We start from the raw sequence: 17217 nt of genomic DNA, 5'->3' as shown, positions 1-17217 counted from the left end.
GCTGTGTTCTGATGCAACATGGCAAAGTGGTTGCTTATGCGTCTCGTCAATTGAAATCTCATGAAACACGTTATCCTGTTCATGATCTCGAATTGGTCGCCATTGTGTTTGCTTTGAAGATTTGGCGCCATTACTTGTACAGAGAAAAGTTTGTTATCTATTCGGACCATAAGAGTCTGAAATATCTCTTTTCTCAATCTGATTTGAATATGAGGCAACGCAGGTGGATGGATCTCTTGAAGGACTTTGATTGTGAGATTCAATATCACCCTGGATCGGTGAATGTTACTGCGGATGCCCTTAGTCAAAAAGTTCATGATTCTGTGTTAGCTTCTGTTTGTGTCGCCAAGGTACATGAGGATATATGTACTTCAAGTTGGACTTTTCACTCGAATTGGAATTCTGTCACTGTCTCAGCATTGCAAATTGAGCCGAACTTGATATCGAAAATATGAAAGGCCCAACGAAGCGATGCTCAGATCCAAAAGTCGAAAGAACTTGTATATGCTAGACATCAGTCTGGATTTCAGATTTCTTCTGATGGTTCTTTGCGACTTAATGGTCGGCTGGTAGTTCCTAATGATTTTGATTTGAAATATGCCCTTCTTCGAGAAGCACATTGTAGCAAATACAGTATTCACCCTGGAGGCCGAAAGATGTATTTGACATTAAGACCTCAATTCTGGTGGGAACGTATGAAGAAGGACATTGCTGAGTTTATTTCGAAATGTCTTGTCTGCCAGCAAGTGAAAGCCGAGAGAATGAAACCTGGAAGATTACTCCATAGTCTTGAAATCCCGAAATGGAATTGAGAACATATTGCTATGGATTTTGTGACTCATTTACCTCGTTCGCCCAAGGGCTGTGATGCTATTTGGGTCATTATTGATCGGCTTTCGAAATCTGCGCATTTCATTCCGTATGAACGGACTTATCCTTATAAGAGAATGACCCGTTTATACATTCAGAATGTTGTGAGGCTGCATGGTGTGCCAGTCTCAATTGTATCTGATCGTGATCCCAGATTTGCTTCTAAATTCTGGGGTAGTTTTCAGGAAGCGATGGGTACGCATTTGTCTATGAGTACTGCTTATCATCCTTAAACTTATGGCCATACTAAGCGTACGATTCAAACGTTAGAGGATTTGTTGCGTGCTGTTGTGATGGACTTCAGAATGGAATGGCAAGATGCCTTACCATTGGTTGAATTTTCTTATAATAATAGCTTTCAGACGAGTATCGGTATGGCACCGTTTGAAGCTCTATATGAGAGACGATGTAGATCACCGTTATTCTAGGATGAAATTGGTGAGAGACAATTGACTGGACCTGAAATGATACAGGAAATGAACGATAAGGTTCAGTTGATTCGGCAGCGAATGAAAGCTGCTCAGGATCGTCAAACGAGTTATGCGAACAAATGAAGACGACCCTTGGAATTCCAGAAAGGTGACAGAGTGTTTTTGAAAATATCTCCCTTTAGAGGCACTGTTCGATTCGGCATGCGAGGGAAATTATCTCCTCGATATGTTGGTCCATACGAGATTCTGGATCGAGTTGGTGATCTTGCGTATCGATTGGCATTACCACCAGCTTTATCTACCATTCATGATGTATTTCATGTTTCTATGTTGAGGAAATATGAACCAGATCCATCACATATACTTGCACCTGATGAGGTTGAACTTGATCCTTCTCTTTCCTATGTTGAACAACATGTTCGCATTATGGATCGATAGGAAAAGATATTGCGAAATAAATCGATTCCTTTAGTTCGAGTACAATGGACACGACATGGTGTGGAAGAGTCGACGTGGGAATTGGAGAGCAAGATGCGTGATTCATATCCGCATTTGTTTGATTCTCTTCCATCTGTTCCATTGTATTCAATATATACTGATTTTAGTTTTGATATGTACTATAACTGATGACATATATATGTTTGCCAATGTTATGTATATAAAGATGTTTGAGATTTCGAGGACGAAATCTTTTAAGTGGGGGAGAAATGTAAGGATCGTGTATCGTATTATCGTAAATCCTATGTTGATTATCGATAATTCATGAAATTGTCATGTGATTATATATATGATGTATATCATGACAATGAAAGTGCGAAAATAGGTGGTGATGATGAAAGATTGTATTAGAAATTGATTTGTATTTGAAACATGTGATGAACCGCAACAGAAAAGTGACACATGTTACGGTTTTTAGCATAATTAACTGAGTATTGGTCCAAATGACATGAGGCCAATTTCATTGGAAAGCTAAGGCATAGTACTAAAACTTTCATGTATTGAGTTTTGTCCAAATCCATTTGGAAATATGGGCAAAATCATCCCGAAGTGTATCGTGTGCGTTGCAGTTCCTACACTGACACAGTTTGGGAGAATGAGCATAACTCTCGCATACAATATCCAAATTGAGTGAGGTTGGTGGCAAATGAAAGCCAAGACATAGAGCTACAACTTTCATGTTGACCACTTTTGCTAATTCGGAACCTAAAATAGCGTTTCGGACAAAACAAGGCGCGCATCCGCGCAGAAATGTGTGCGCGGGCAGAACTATCCGCGCATATGCGGAAGTTTGGTCGCGCATATGCGCCAATACCTCTGCTGCACACGTTTTAAGGAAGATCAACATGAAGTTTTCTGCAGATTCCTTGGAGCCTTCGAGAGTTGAGAGAGAGAAACGAGAGATATCAAGTTCTATCTGTCGAATCTACCTCAAAAGGTTGTCCAAACGTAAAACAAATTATAGATTCGGAATCCTCACGTCGAGAGCTTCCTTTTGAGGTGATTTTCTTCTAGTTTCAGTACCTCTAAATATGAAAGTGCTGAAATAGCATGTATTTGAAGTCGAGATTCCTATATGTGGATAACCGACAAGAAACTAAGTTTTGAAGTCGGAATTGAATTATGATATGATTTTAGTTTGATATGAATTTTTGAAGTTTCAAATGATATTTGAAACTCATATTAATGATTTTGGATTATGTTATTGATTGGAATGAGTATGTTATTGATGTAGATAAAGTATTATATCGATATCTTCAGGCTACATCAACTAGAAACGAAGAATTGAGGTATGTTGCGACCGGGTAACATACGACATGTATCTGTATTATATGATATATGTTGGATTGATTTGATTGATTGGAATGAGAATACATGTCTATATGCCTTATTTGTTGAGTTTATGTGGCATACATGACATTGTGATTTGAATATCGATGTATAAAATAAATATTTTGTTAACACACATCGTTTGATGCATACATCGATACATGACATGCACGTTGAGCTATGATCCTTGGATACTCTGATATGATTTGATTGAATTTTGGGTTTGTGAACACAATGCTATGTTTGGTATTATATGACCCTTAAAACATAGACATTTGTGGCCCCGACGATTGATATGAGATTTGGGATTTGATGGCGCTTCGTCGACGCTATCATACGAGTATCCCTTATTGAGGCCGGTGTGCCAGCTCGAGCAATGACTTGATAGCGATTCGTTTGATTCTGACATGTGCTCGGTGGATGGGCATTTGACCCGATACCTCCACGACATACATGCATTGCATACCATATATCATTGTTTAGATACTTGTGGTATATATGATGATTGTTCCATACGGAGCTTTGCTCACCCCCAAGGGGGGCTGTTGTTGTCTTTGTGTGTGGACAATGGCAGGTACTTCAGGATATCAGGAGACCGGAGAGGGTACTTCTGGAGGGAGTCACAGTTGAGTTGAGGTTTATGTTTTGTTCCCAGTATATATGTATATGTATTTATATACCGGGGCATGTCCCGAGAATATGAGTTGTTTGTATATGATTGGTTATGATTTCGTGTGGGCATGTTTATGATGTGAGATTAAATACTATTTTTAGTATTTAAATTATTGAAGAAATATTTCGGGCTTATTGTAAAGAAATTTTAAACTCGTTTTCCGCTGTATTTAGTTAACCCTAATCAAAGTGCATTGTAATAACGATTAGGAGCTAAGGACCCCACAAAAATACTCGTGAAGTGTTTGTGACAGGATCGGTTAGAAGGTGGAAAGTGTTTAGAAGGGGGGGTTGAATAAACGCTATCGAGTTTTGTATTCTTTTCGAATACTGAGTTCAGTTTAGTGACAAACCGACCCTCGGTCTCTCGTCGGTCAATAACAATCAGTTTAACTGAAAAATAGTTGCGGAAGTAAACTGACTGAAAGATAGAATAACTGACAGTAACTGAAATTAAATGCACACGATTTGTTTCTGGATGTTCGGAGAATGGAATAACTCCTATGTCACCCCTTCTATCACGAAGATAGGATTTCCACTAAAAGACTTTGATCGAATACAAACTTTGTACTGACCCACTTCAGTTTGGACTTAACACTTGCCAAAACTGTAACTCTTAGTATACAATAACTTTTACAGTGCGTGACTGAATATAACACAACTGAGTGAATCTAACAATAGATTTCAAGGTGCTAGCAAGCTCGTAAAGGTAGCCTTGATTGCTACTGATAAATCTGATAAGAGTGAGCTTTTATATCTGAATGTGAGTTGTGATTTTAGCAGAGTAACAGCAAGCTTCAATAGAATAGTAGTTCGTATCTTTTATTCTCAGTTGATCTCTTCTCCTATTTATAGGCTTCCCTCTTAACGGTAATATTAAATAACGTTTGAATCGATATATCCGTTGATTTCCACGTCATTATTCTCTGACATTCGTACACTGCTCTCTGAAATGCGGCGTTCCACTACTAGTTGCAGTCTGTTTGTACTATTTGTCAGTTGTTGTTCTCAACTGATGACGTGTACAACTGAGAGATTGGCTGAAATACACTTTGCTGGAAAACTTATAACTGATTGTTTCAAGTGATCAGTTCCCAACTGATCAGTCAGTTATATTTCTGCTTCAACTGATGACGTGTATAATTTATAGCTGGTACGCATTCAGTTGTGTATATTCAATCAGTTTGCAGTCTTCAGCTAATGACAGTTGTAAGATTTTAGTCGGTTAGGCTCGTATGAGTTTGATCAGTTATTCCAATAGGTTCGAAGTTAGTTTGTCAAATCACTGAAATTTAGTTTCCAACAGTTTGATAAAGCTAATGTTTATGTCATGATAGATACAAGATCTTCTGATAACTGCTATCAACTGGGAGAGAAACATGCTTGTAGACATACGAAGGTAAGTGAACTAGACTTGTGACATCAAAAGTTGGCCATTCAAACTTCAAGACACTGAAAAATCTATCAAAATATGATGTTGTGCGAGGTATGCCTAATTTAACCTCTGGAAAACCTTATGTTTTGGGAGCATACCAGAGAGCTAAGAAAACCCGTGTGTCGCACCAAGTGTTATAACAATTTGGGACAACACGGTGTCTTGAACTTTTACACGTGGATCTTATTGGTCCAATGAAATTGCAAAGATTGAGAGGTAAAAAGAATTTAATTATTTGTGTTGATGACTTTTCACGTTTTACACGTGTAATCTTTCTTAGAGAAAATTCATATTCTTTTAATGCATTTAAAAAAAATACTTGCATGAATTACCGATTTTCACAATTTGAGTGGTTATAAAATCAGAACCGACCACGGTAAGGAACTTTAGAACTCACTTTTTTCATCTTTTTGTGATAAAAAGGTATATGACATGAATTCTCTGTCCCAAAGGCTCATTAACAAAACGGCATTACCGAGAGAAATAACTGAACTTCGCAGGAGATGGATCGGGTCATGTTGAGTTCAAAAAATAGTTCAAAACAATTTTTGGGTTGAGACCTTAAACACAACATGTAATATTTCAAATCGGATATATTTGAGGAGCGGTTCGACTATGACATCCTATTATATCATCACGAGAAAGAAGCCAAACCTAAAATATTTTCATATTTTTGGGTGTGTATGCTATGTTAAATGGTTGAGATCACCTAGCCAAATTTGATTACAAGAATGACAAATGTGTATTCTTCAGTTATTCAACAAATAATTGTGCTTATCTTATGTTTAATTTGAGAACTAGAATCGATATTTAAACATCGCTTCCTATTTGCTTTGAATTTTAAATAAATACTAAGGAATTTTTTTAATAAAATATTTTTTTCTAACTTCAAAACCATCCAACATAAAAAATAATAATTTTAAAACCTCAAATGCATAAAAATCTATAAATCGTCAATTACAAAATCTTAAGTCAATGTTAAAATAATCCAACGACTAAGCTTCAAAATAAAGCATAAAATATTTAAATAAATAATTCTCAAAATCTTTACTTTGAAACTTTAAATCGTAAGCTAATGAGAAAAATAAAAGTCTCTAGGGAGTGTACTGTCGGACCCGATCCACTCAAGCGTCAGCGCCTCCCTTCAAATCATCCTCACCTGCAACCATCCAAATCTATAGATTCTAATGACTCAGCACGTTCTAACCATATGTACCAAATAATATATATACAGCCACATGCATTTAAAAATCATACTTTTATTTAAAATAAGCTGACATAAAATTTGAAAACATAAATAAATAATAAATTATTAAATTATAAAGCATTCCATCATCGTATATCATTTTGGATGAAGTTTTATCCTTGAAAGTGACTATCATTTATCCTTTATCATTCATCATATGATCGACTGATCAGTCTATATACACCAAGTACATGGGGGCGGAGCTTCAGCAACACTCGTTATTGAGCCATGATCAAATATGAAAATACGATCGTTGGGCTCCCACTGGGGTCTTCTCCCGTAAACGGGCTCCTTCTAGGCTCTTTTGCCTCATGATGTCCTCATTATATCATCTGTGTCACATTCAATTCATATCCTTTAAAATATTTTTCCATTTACTTTTATTTATAAAAATATCTTTTTTTTCCAAAAGTCATAAAATAATATTTTTCAAAAAAAAAGTACAATATTTGCATATATCACAAATATCATATTATCATCATAAACATTTTAAAATATCATTTAACATGTATTATGATTCTTCGAAACACTGCCAAACCTTTCGAACTACCCGGGATGTAAAATGACAATTTTACCCCTAGACCTCGAACTTCCCAATTTTGATTTTTTCTTAATTTTCTTGATTCGAGTATATCCTGAACCATCATATATGCTTATTTTTTACATCTAATAATTTTCTTAAACGTAAACCCGAGTTTCTTGATTTAATTACTTAATAGCTAAACCGTAAAGCGTTTTAATCTCGAATAATTTCAAAACTTAATATTTTCTTCCTCAATTTTTAAACTTAGACTTTTCATCCTAACTACCACCCGTGAGTCATGAACCATCCCTCGTGAACCACGGTTCAAGCACATTCTCTCATCCATAAGCCATGGTTTCTCAAATACCTGGGCCACCCTCGAGACACCTCGGACCAGACCATGCCCAGACCCTAGCCTACCATCCTGGACCCTACCTGAATCGCCTGGATGGAGCACACCTGCCCTACGCCTTGCAGCAAGCTGAGCGCAAGCATGCATGAACAAGGTGCCTAGGGCTCAAGGCTGTTACTCCTCCAAGCCAATCTATTCCAGCCGCCTAAAGACCTATCTAGGACAGCAACAGACCCTGTTGAGCCAACCCCCAACCGGCCATGCCCTACGCGCAGCTCCTCGCCTAGCATCCCATAATCGAGCCCTAATTCCTATCCCAAGGCCACAGCTCTCTCTTCCTTCAAGCCATGACGAGTCTGATCGCCCTAGTACCCTTCCTAGTCTCTAAATCAATCCATGCTCAAGGCCTGAACCGAGCCCTAGGCGCTGCCTACCCTAGCCGAGCCATCATGTCCCCAAAACTCTGGATAACCCTAGAAAACCCTAGGTTCATATTCCCCTTAACCTTTCTTGTTTCCCACCTACGTTCTTCCGTTAAACGGCTCTTTGTATGACCCACAAACGTCTCATACTGGCAGCATGTCCCTTAAAAATCATAAAACGTCTCAAGCAAGCGTAAAAACGTAAAAACTTTGAAAAATATTTGTCTAATCATCAAATAGTTTGATTAATACAACTTTTCATGCTTCAAAATGTAAAACACACATATTATGGATTGAATAGTGTAAAAAGAAAGTTTAGAAGTGTGCCTTTGCGTTTAGAACGCTCGAATATTCAATTGTTGGCATGGGTTGCGAAGAAGAACGAATGGATGACGAACTACCTTGGATTTTTGCTCTCCAATTTTCATAATTTCAGTTTGTGATGTTTGCATTTTTGGGTTGCTGGTAGGAGTCCTCAACCCTAGGTTTGCTTTTATAGATTTCGAATTCTATTGTTTTTAAAAGTTATGTTTCAAGGTTTTTGGTTTCGAAATAATTAGGCCCATAAATCTTAGGTAAATTAAGCCTTATATAAAATAAAAGTTTACAAAATCTTTTTCAAAAATAATAACTGTCGGGTCCATAAAAGTCTTTCGTTTGACTAAAACCGGCTTCCCGGATAAATAAGGCTCGACTCGTAAAATAATTTGGACTCTAGCATTTTTAGAAAATTTTAATCCTATTTAATCATATTATCGAACCTTAAAAACATTTATCGAAAAATATTTTCATCTTGGTCGTGCCGGTCTCTTTTCCCTGGTCTAATATCGAATATCAGGACAAAATCCTTAATTTTATGAAATCATGCAATTTAAATATTTAATCATATAAAATATATTATTTAAGCATTTAAAATTAATTGAAAAAAATAAACAAACAATTTAAATGATTTTCATACATGTGGTTACGTGGACTGATTTTCGAGCGTTACAACTATAAAAATCAATTAATGTTGTGTTTGATGATCTTGCAGATCTGATAGGAAATAAGATCGAAGATGATGTGGATTGTCTGGTAGAAACATGTGAGTCACTGGTCAACACAGATGTTGTGACACCAGGGAGAACACCCCCACTAAGATCGAAATAATCCGATGATGATGATCAAAGCAATGAAATGATGGATAATGATGATGGTGTGAACAATCTTGGGAAAGACATTCCCAGCAAAATCCAGAAGGATAACCCCTTATCTCAAATCATAGGATTTGTTCACGTAGACATGCAAACTCGACAGAATGAGAAATTAGACTACCGAAAGATGATTCAGTTAGTATGCATGACTTCAGTACACTATCAGGTAATACACTCATGCTTTATTTCATACATTGAACCATAGAACATTAATGAAGCCTTAAAAGATGAATTTTGGATTAATGCTATGCATGAGGAACTTCAACAGTTTGTCTGCAATGACGTGTGAAATTTAGTTCCAAAGCCTGAACATGTTAATGTGATTGGAACTAAATGAATTTTTAAGAACAAAACTGATGCATCAAGGATTGTCAGAAATAAAGCTTGGTTGATTGCTCAAGGGTATACACAAATTGAGGGAGTTAATTTTGATGAAACCTTCGCTCCTGTAAACCGCATTGAGTTAGTCCGACTGTTGCTTGTCATTGCATATCATATGAGAATTAAAAATTATCAAATGGATGTGAAAAGTACTTTTTTGAATGACATTTTAAATGAGGAAGCTCATGTGTGCCAACCGAAAAGATTTGAGGATTCACATCACTTGGAGCTTGTGTACAAGTTGAAGAAAGCATTGTATGAACTGAAACGTGCTCCACGTACATGATATGGTAGGTTGAATGATTATCTGTTTGAAATTGGATTCAAATGAGGTGAGGTCAATAAAACTCTTTTCATTCAAATATTGAAGCATGATATACTCATATGTCAAGTTTATATTGATGATATAATTTTTTGTACTTCTTCTAAGGAACATATGGATGAATTCATTGAATGCATGTATTTCACACTTTGAAATAAGCTTGGTAGGATAATTAATATTTTAATTAGTCTTCAAATTAAACAATTGCATGATGTATTTTTTATGTGTCAAAGAAAACATGCAAAGAATTTAATGAAGAAATTATGTCATGATATCACTAAACACATGAAAACTCCAATGGGGTCTAGTGAGAAACGATGCAATGACGATATTGCTGAAGGTATTGACAACACCCTGTACCGCAGCATCATTGGCAGTCTACTCTATTTAACTACAAGTCGTCCTGATTCATGTTTAATGTATATTTGTGTGCTAAGTATCAATCAAATCCTAATATCACACATTTAAAAGCTGTAAAACTAATTTTGAGATATATTGAAGGGATTGTAGATCTAGAATTATGATACACAAACTAACACCAATTTAGTTGGGTTTAATGATGCCGATTGGACTGAGGATTTGAAGGAAAGAAAGAGCACTACATGAAGGTGTTTCTATCTTGGAAATTAGATTCATGGTATAGTAGAAAACAAAATTTTGTGTCATTCTCGGCTGCTAAATCTGAATATGTGTCAGTTGAGAGTTGTTATCAAATTCTATAGATAAATCAAATGATTTAAGAATACGGCCTTAAGAGTGAGACTCTTATTGTGTACTGTGATAATTCAAGCGCAATTGAAATTTCAAAAAATCAAGTTCAACACTCTAGAACGAAACACATTAATATTAGACAACATTTTATTCGAGATTTAGTGGAAAAGGTTTGATCCGTATGGAATTTGTTGGGACTAATAACCAACTGAAAAAAATATTCACAAAAGCATTAGATTTCAAGTTATTTTTCGATCTTAGGAAACCTCTCAGCATATGTGCATTTTGATCACTCACAGATGTTGTCTTGGATATTACAACATCTATGACAATACCTGACATGCATGTGCATTTCTAGGACATTAGGAATTTTGCATTTTTCAGTCATTTTGTCTTATGTGATGTGTACACTGTACTGACTAATTTCCTGATGTGCTTTCTATTTCTCAATTCTATTTCAATCAACACATTTGGCTATGAAATGTGCTCTGCCTAAGTCACAAAGTAGTTGATGATGTTTGTGTTCTCCATGATCTTGTCCCATGTGAAAAGTGACTTGAGAAGATTGAAAAAAAGAGGGGGATTTTGTTATGTATCATAAGAAAAAGAATTGAAAAAGCTACCTAAGAGATTTCAATGAAGATTGTTCTTTTAGTGTGTGGGCTACATATTCTGAATAAAAAACATGTATCATAACAGAAAAATGGAAGAAACTACCAAGAGGAGTCCAAAGAAGACCATTCTTCACTGAAAACATTTCATTTGTGAACACATCACACACACCTTATCATGTTCCTATTATGTTTCATACTATTAATTTTTAGGAATAATTTGGTCATGCATATACATAGGTTTGTTAATATTTTCTGCTCAGGAGATTATAAGCATTCATTAGGCTACATTTAATGAAAAATAATATTTGATATAAATAAAATCTCTATGATCTCTGATGGTTTAGTGGAGTTAAGCCAATGTGCACTTTTAAATATGGATATTACTTTGGAAATAAATTACTCTGGATTATTTCCTTAATTGTGCCAATATTTTTTAAAAAAACTTAATATTTTGCATGTTAACTCATTGTTATCATTGGTAAATCCTGTGCAATTTGTTAGAAGATGTGACTGCTAATCTTTTGGATCATAATTTCTCATCTAGAGATGACTCTGATGATGAAGATTTTGAATTGGTCACAAAATCAAAACTTGTTGCGGTTGAAAATAAGATGACCTATACTATAGTTGAGAAAGAAACTATGGTTTCTGAAGGATCAATTGATACTCCTATGAACAAAGAGTCCCTAGCTGATTTTTCTAGGCTTGAAAGAAGAAAAAGCGTTAAAGATAGGTACTTTAGAGACTGAAGAGCTTGTTTCAGAGATGCAACAAGAATTTAATGACAACAGACCAAGAAAGTCTGATACCTCTGGCTCTGACTTTTCGGAACATACAGGTGAAAGTGATGATGAGTTAAGTGAAGACATGGAGGATGGTGACGAGGATAGCAATGGTGTTGAGGATGATGATGGCAATACCTCGGACAACATAGACACTGAAGAGTATGACCTAAGTAAGTCATTATCTCATAAATATTACTCAGAATTTTAATGAAGTTACTGCTGCCCTCACTGGAGGTTTGATCACAAGATTTCTGAACGTCCTAAGCGCCTATCTGCTGCAAATCTGACGTAATTTGACTCAGTTCTACACAAGACTATGATTCGAAACTGGACTCCCCTACAAATACGAGAGTGGATACCTGAAGGGATCTGTTAATAGGCGGAAAGTATTTAGAAGGGGGGTTGAATAAACACTATTGAGTTTTGTATTCTTTTCGAATATTGAGTTCAGTTTAGTGACAAACTGACCCTTGGTATCTCGTCGGTCAATAACAATCAGTTTAACTGAAAAACAGTTGCGGAAGTAAACTGACTGATAGATAGAATAACTGACAGTAATTGAAATTAAATGCACACGATTTGTTTCTGGATGTTCGGAGAATAGAATAACTCCTACGTCACCCCTTTTATCACGAAGATAGGATTTCCACTAAAAGACTTTGATCGAATACAAACTTTGTACTGACCCACTTCAGTTTGGACTTATCACTTGCCAAAACTGAAACTCTTAGTATACAATAACTTTTACAGTGTGTGACTGAATATAACACAACTGAATGAATCTAATAGAAGATTTCAAAGTGCTAACAAGCTCGTAAAGGTAGCCTTAATTGCTACCGATAAATCTGATCAGAGTGAGCTTTTATATCTGAATGTAAGTTGTGATTTCAGCAGAGTAATAACAAGCTTGAATAATATGATAGTTCGTGTTTTTCTCAGCTGCTCTCTTAACCTATTTATAGGCTTCCTTCTCAACGGTAATATTTAAATAACGTTTTGAATCTTTATATCCGTTGATTGTCACGTCGATATTCTCTGACATTTGTTATACTGCAATCTCTTAAATGCGGCGTTCCACTATTTGTTGCAGTCTGTTGTGTACTCCTTGTCGGTTGTCGTTCTTAATTAATGATATGCACAGCTGAGGGATCAGCTGAAAGATACTTTGCTGAAAGACTTATAACTGATTGTTTCGATTGATCAGTTCCCAACTGATCAATCACTTATACTTCTGCCTCAACTGATGACGTGTATAATATTTAGCCGGTACACATTTAGTTGTGTAGTTCAGTTTTCTCGTATTTTTGCATAAGCAGTTGGTTCTCATTTTGTCAAATGCCGAAACTTAGTTTTCAACAATACCATACCACAAGTTGTTTTATTTCTCAATTGGTACTAGGAGTACCTCATTTAATTTCGGCAGATTGGTGTTTAAAATAGTGCTGCAATTTGCAGATTGTGGATTAAAATCAACACAACTGCTTTCCCTCCTTGATCTATGGAAGTTTAGAATCACATGTTGTTTGTGATTTGGGGGAAGAATTTTTTGAAGTCAGCGACGCGCGAAAAATTTCATTGGCATACTTTAAGGGAAATCGAAAGATTGATCTACCCTGGTTTGAGCCTGGGGTTGCCCCAGCCACGACCTCTTCATCTAGAGTAAAAGCTTTTGAATATGTCATACTATCCACCTTTCTTCTCCAAGCCCACATCGAGTTTGGACTTCAAAAAATTAAGAACGCCCAAAGAGCTTATTGTGCATTATGTGTCTCGGGTGGTGAACTATCGATTGTTTCTTGACGTAGTTGTCCAATCTGGACAAAAAACAGAAGATTTAAATGGAGATTATGAAGCAACTGCAAAAATGTCTAAGTCTGTTGGTTCTGATTGTGGTGAAGTAGGAGACACTGATGAGCTAATTGATGGAGATGTTTCTTAGTTGCTTTAATCGTTTTTATTGTTTGCAATTATCTTTGTTTTATGTTTTGATCTCTTTGGTTTATGTTGTTAGTGTTTCTGTTATTGAATAAACTTGTTAAGTGTTCTAGTCCCATGTTGTCAATACTACTAACAACATCTAAGTTAACATGATCAAATTCAAGGAGATATATGCTTACAAATTCAAGAAAAACTAAATTGTGAGTTGCGTGTTAACTGAATGAAGTTGTGGTGATTAATATTTTTTGTGCTTTGTCTAGAAAGGCAAAAAAAGAAGGGGGTTGAAAGGAATATAATTTAATCCTTATTTAAATTCTCTTGTTGATAATACTTTGTTTATTAAATTATAGAGTTTTGCATTTCTAGATCATAGATATTTATGATAAGAACTCTAGACATGATATTAATGTTTAAAATAGCTTATTTTCTAATAAAACTTTTGTTTCCATATCTTGTAGTATTCTTTTTTATGGAATAAATTATAGGACAAAGGAAGCATATAAATAATCAAATATAGCTGTTGTAGAACGTGCGCGAAAGAGAAAGATGCCGCAAAAGAGCTATCACGAGAATTGAAGATTTACATCGATCGAAGAGATTAAGTGCTCAAGCCAAAATATATTGTTGTGTTGTCGTGGAGTGTTGAAGACGCTTAGACACAACACCTAACCATAGTACAGATTAGTGTGTTTTTCATCATAAATATTTTCGGCTTCACAAAAGTTGCATATGTAGTTTTAGTTATTTAGTTTGATAAGTGTTTTGGATGCACTTTGCTCTCTATATTTGTTAATGGAGTTAACTTTTCTTTATCCACTAATATTGGTTTTGTAAACTCACAAGTTTTTATAGTGAATCTTTTGTCATAAGACACAACACAAGTATGTTAATATGTGCAGAATTCTTTGTGTCTTATTTTATTTACGTAAAGTTTGTATGTTGAAATATTATGTTGCAAGTTGTGTTAGGTGTTACAACACCTCACACAACACTTAAATCTGAAACATATAATTATTTTATTACGCAGTACTTTTATATAATAAAATCACCCTTCAAAATGTTAATTTGCATCTTTGGTTGGATAAAAGGAGCGAGAACACGCAAGGGAAGTTGTTCGAACCCGATAGTTTGCATCTTATATAATCTCTTTTATCCAACTTTGATGGATCATTCGTTCCACATGTTAGTAGGACTATAGTTTCAAGTGGTTGGGTTGAATCATCTCACGGAGTGATCACGATCAAATAGTTTAAAATTTTTTATTACAGTAATTTTATATCTTTGGAAAATGAGGGGAATTTGCAGATTTTACAAAAAGTAATAAATTTAAATAACACTATTGATACTATGCTTTCGTCACCTTTCGATCTCTCGGCAATATCATTCAAGAAGTAATTTGTATTAAACCTCCACTCCGATATCGAATGGAATGCATGTTTCTGTAGCAAACGTAACTCTAGATCTCGAAGAGAAGGAGGAATAGACATCAAAATCTGCATCCTCCTCGAGTAGGCTCAAGAATTTGCGAAATGGACAGGGCTACATGCTAGTAAAAGGCAACATAGCGGTCTCTGGATTGGGGAGCACCCAACAGGAATACCATTTCATTGGTGATGAGTCGTGCTATTTTAGAAACGTAAGCAGCTCAAATTACACCATTCTTCACGATGAACAGAGGAATTCTTGCGAGTATGACGAGCGGTGGCCATATCCTGCACAATGGACCTTTGTGATCTACGTCTCATCTTGCAAGGAAAGGGATAGTTTTGTTGTTCTTCGCTTCTGTCATGCAAGATTTTGTTTCTCAAGCTGTTGAATAGACTTGTTTTGCTCTTATTGTGAATTCAAATTGAACATTAGAGTCTTAATTCATGTTTATGGTTGTAATGTGCTATTCTTTTCTAAAGGTAACAAAAGATCAGGAACTCAAAAGTTATATAAATTACACACACAAATACACAAATATTGTTAAAATTATATATTTTGTCACGTATATATATACTATGCTTGCACATCATGCATATAAAACTTATATGGGATATAATAGAGAATTTTTCTTGGAATAGACTTCCAATTTGATACTTTTTGAACACTTAAAGGAATTAAATATGAAAAGTAGGATCCAAATCGGTAGATATATTTTAGCCTCAAAACATTGTTGTGACCAACGGAAAATAAGGAACTGACGCCTATCCTCAATGGATGTCCTAAAACATAGCGGAGAGACGATCGATCCTTCATGTCTTTTACTCCCATTTCATCCTCTATAAAATCGACTCTTGACACAAAATTTACAAATTGTACTACGCAAACAAAAAGAGAAGAGAGAAAAGAAAAAAAAAAAAGAATAATGGCAAAGGCCGTTGCTCTCATCTCTGCGTTCTGCATCATTGCCTTTGCCGCCGCCCACGCCCACGCCCACGCCCATCCCCAAGAAGTGTTCAATGTTGAAGGCGACGTGTACTGCGATCCCTGCCGACTTCAGTTCCAGACCAAGCTCAGCACGAAACTCCCAGGTATGCCTCAAGATACATACATATAGTTTTTTTTATGATGCCTACTACCCGTGTTCATCTCTATGCCAGCAATTAAGGTGTCACTCACCTATTCGATAAGATAAACATATCAAAATTGTATATCCAAGAGGTGAGTGTCACCTTATTGGTGGTCACAGAGGTTGATACGATTTATGGACATCATATCAAAATTATATATTTATATTCATGCATGCATTAATATGGATCCATGATCCATGCTTGGATGCACCTAATATATTAAACATAATGGTCACGAAATTGCAGGTGCTACGGTGAGATTGGTGTGCACGGACGCTATAACGAAAGCGGTGACATACAGTGTGGAGGGCGTAGCCAACGCCGACGGGCACTACAGCCTATCAGTGGTCGGGGATCACGAGAAAGAAATCTGCGAAGTGATGCCGGTTGCATCGCCGAGGAGCGATTGCGCCGAGCTCATGAACGACATCTTATCATCAAGAATCGTATGCACCCGAAACAGCGGAATCCATGCGGCCGTCCGCTTCGCCAACCCACTCGGATTCATGACCAAGGATATCTTTCCCGAATGCCTCAATGTTATCAAGGACTTGGAATTGTTCGTGGAAGCTTAATTAGATTGGCTTCATAATTTCTATATTTAGTCGTTTTACACGACAAATTATTACATGTACACTTCCATTTTGTATTTTTGCTATTTCATCAATATTGTAATCTTACTATCAAGAAAATAAAATGCAGTAGCATTAAAAATATATCCTTATATTATAAAATAACTCACAGTTACCTATATTTTTATTTTATATCAGATTATAAAGAGAAAATGTTATTTTTAGTTTATTTTATGTTAATAATATTATATTGTAAGTTGACATAAAGTTATAATATATTAATTCTTGAATGAACGTTCTCCTTCCTAAGATGAACCAAGCATGAAGATTGAAATAAATTCCAATCACAACTTATTCTCATGTGCCAA

The 17217-nt window shown here is 35.8% G+C and overlaps 1 protein-coding gene across 1 annotated transcript; it reads left to right on the top strand.

Annotated features, from left to right (window-relative positions):
- Positions 1-16004: 16004 nt before the first annotated feature.
- LOC142548049 (anther-specific protein LAT52-like) lies at positions 16005-16993 on the top strand. Its single transcript, XM_075656414.1, has 2 exons — positions 16005-16238; positions 16524-16993. Exons 1-2 carry the CDS (start codon positions 16073-16075, stop codon positions 16850-16852), a joined length of 495 nt encoding a protein of 164 aa, XP_075512529.1. The 5' UTR covers positions 16005-16072; the 3' UTR covers positions 16853-16993.
- The last annotated feature ends 224 nt before the right edge of the window (positions 16994-17217 follow it).

The sequence above is a fragment of the Primulina tabacum genome, chromosome 6 (genome assembly GCF_025594145.1).
Source record: "Primulina tabacum isolate GXHZ01 chromosome 6, ASM2559414v2, whole genome shotgun sequence".
NCBI lineage: Eukaryota > Viridiplantae > Streptophyta > Magnoliopsida > Lamiales > Gesneriaceae > Primulina > Primulina tabacum.
Note: the sequence above shows the minus strand (reverse complement) of the source record. Positions and strands in the feature narration are given on the sequence as shown.

What these genes read in the sequence shown, in the direction of transcription:
- LOC142548049 (XM_075656414.1), top strand. Translation starts at nt 16,073, where the DNA reads ATGGCAAAGGCCGTTGCTCTCATCTCTGCGTTCTGCATCATTGCCTTT. An exon ending in GCTCAGCACGAAACTCCCAG is followed by an intron (nt 16,239 to 16,523) that starts GTATGCCTCAAG and finishes ACGAAATTGCAG; the next exon opens with GTGCTACGGTGAGATTGGTG.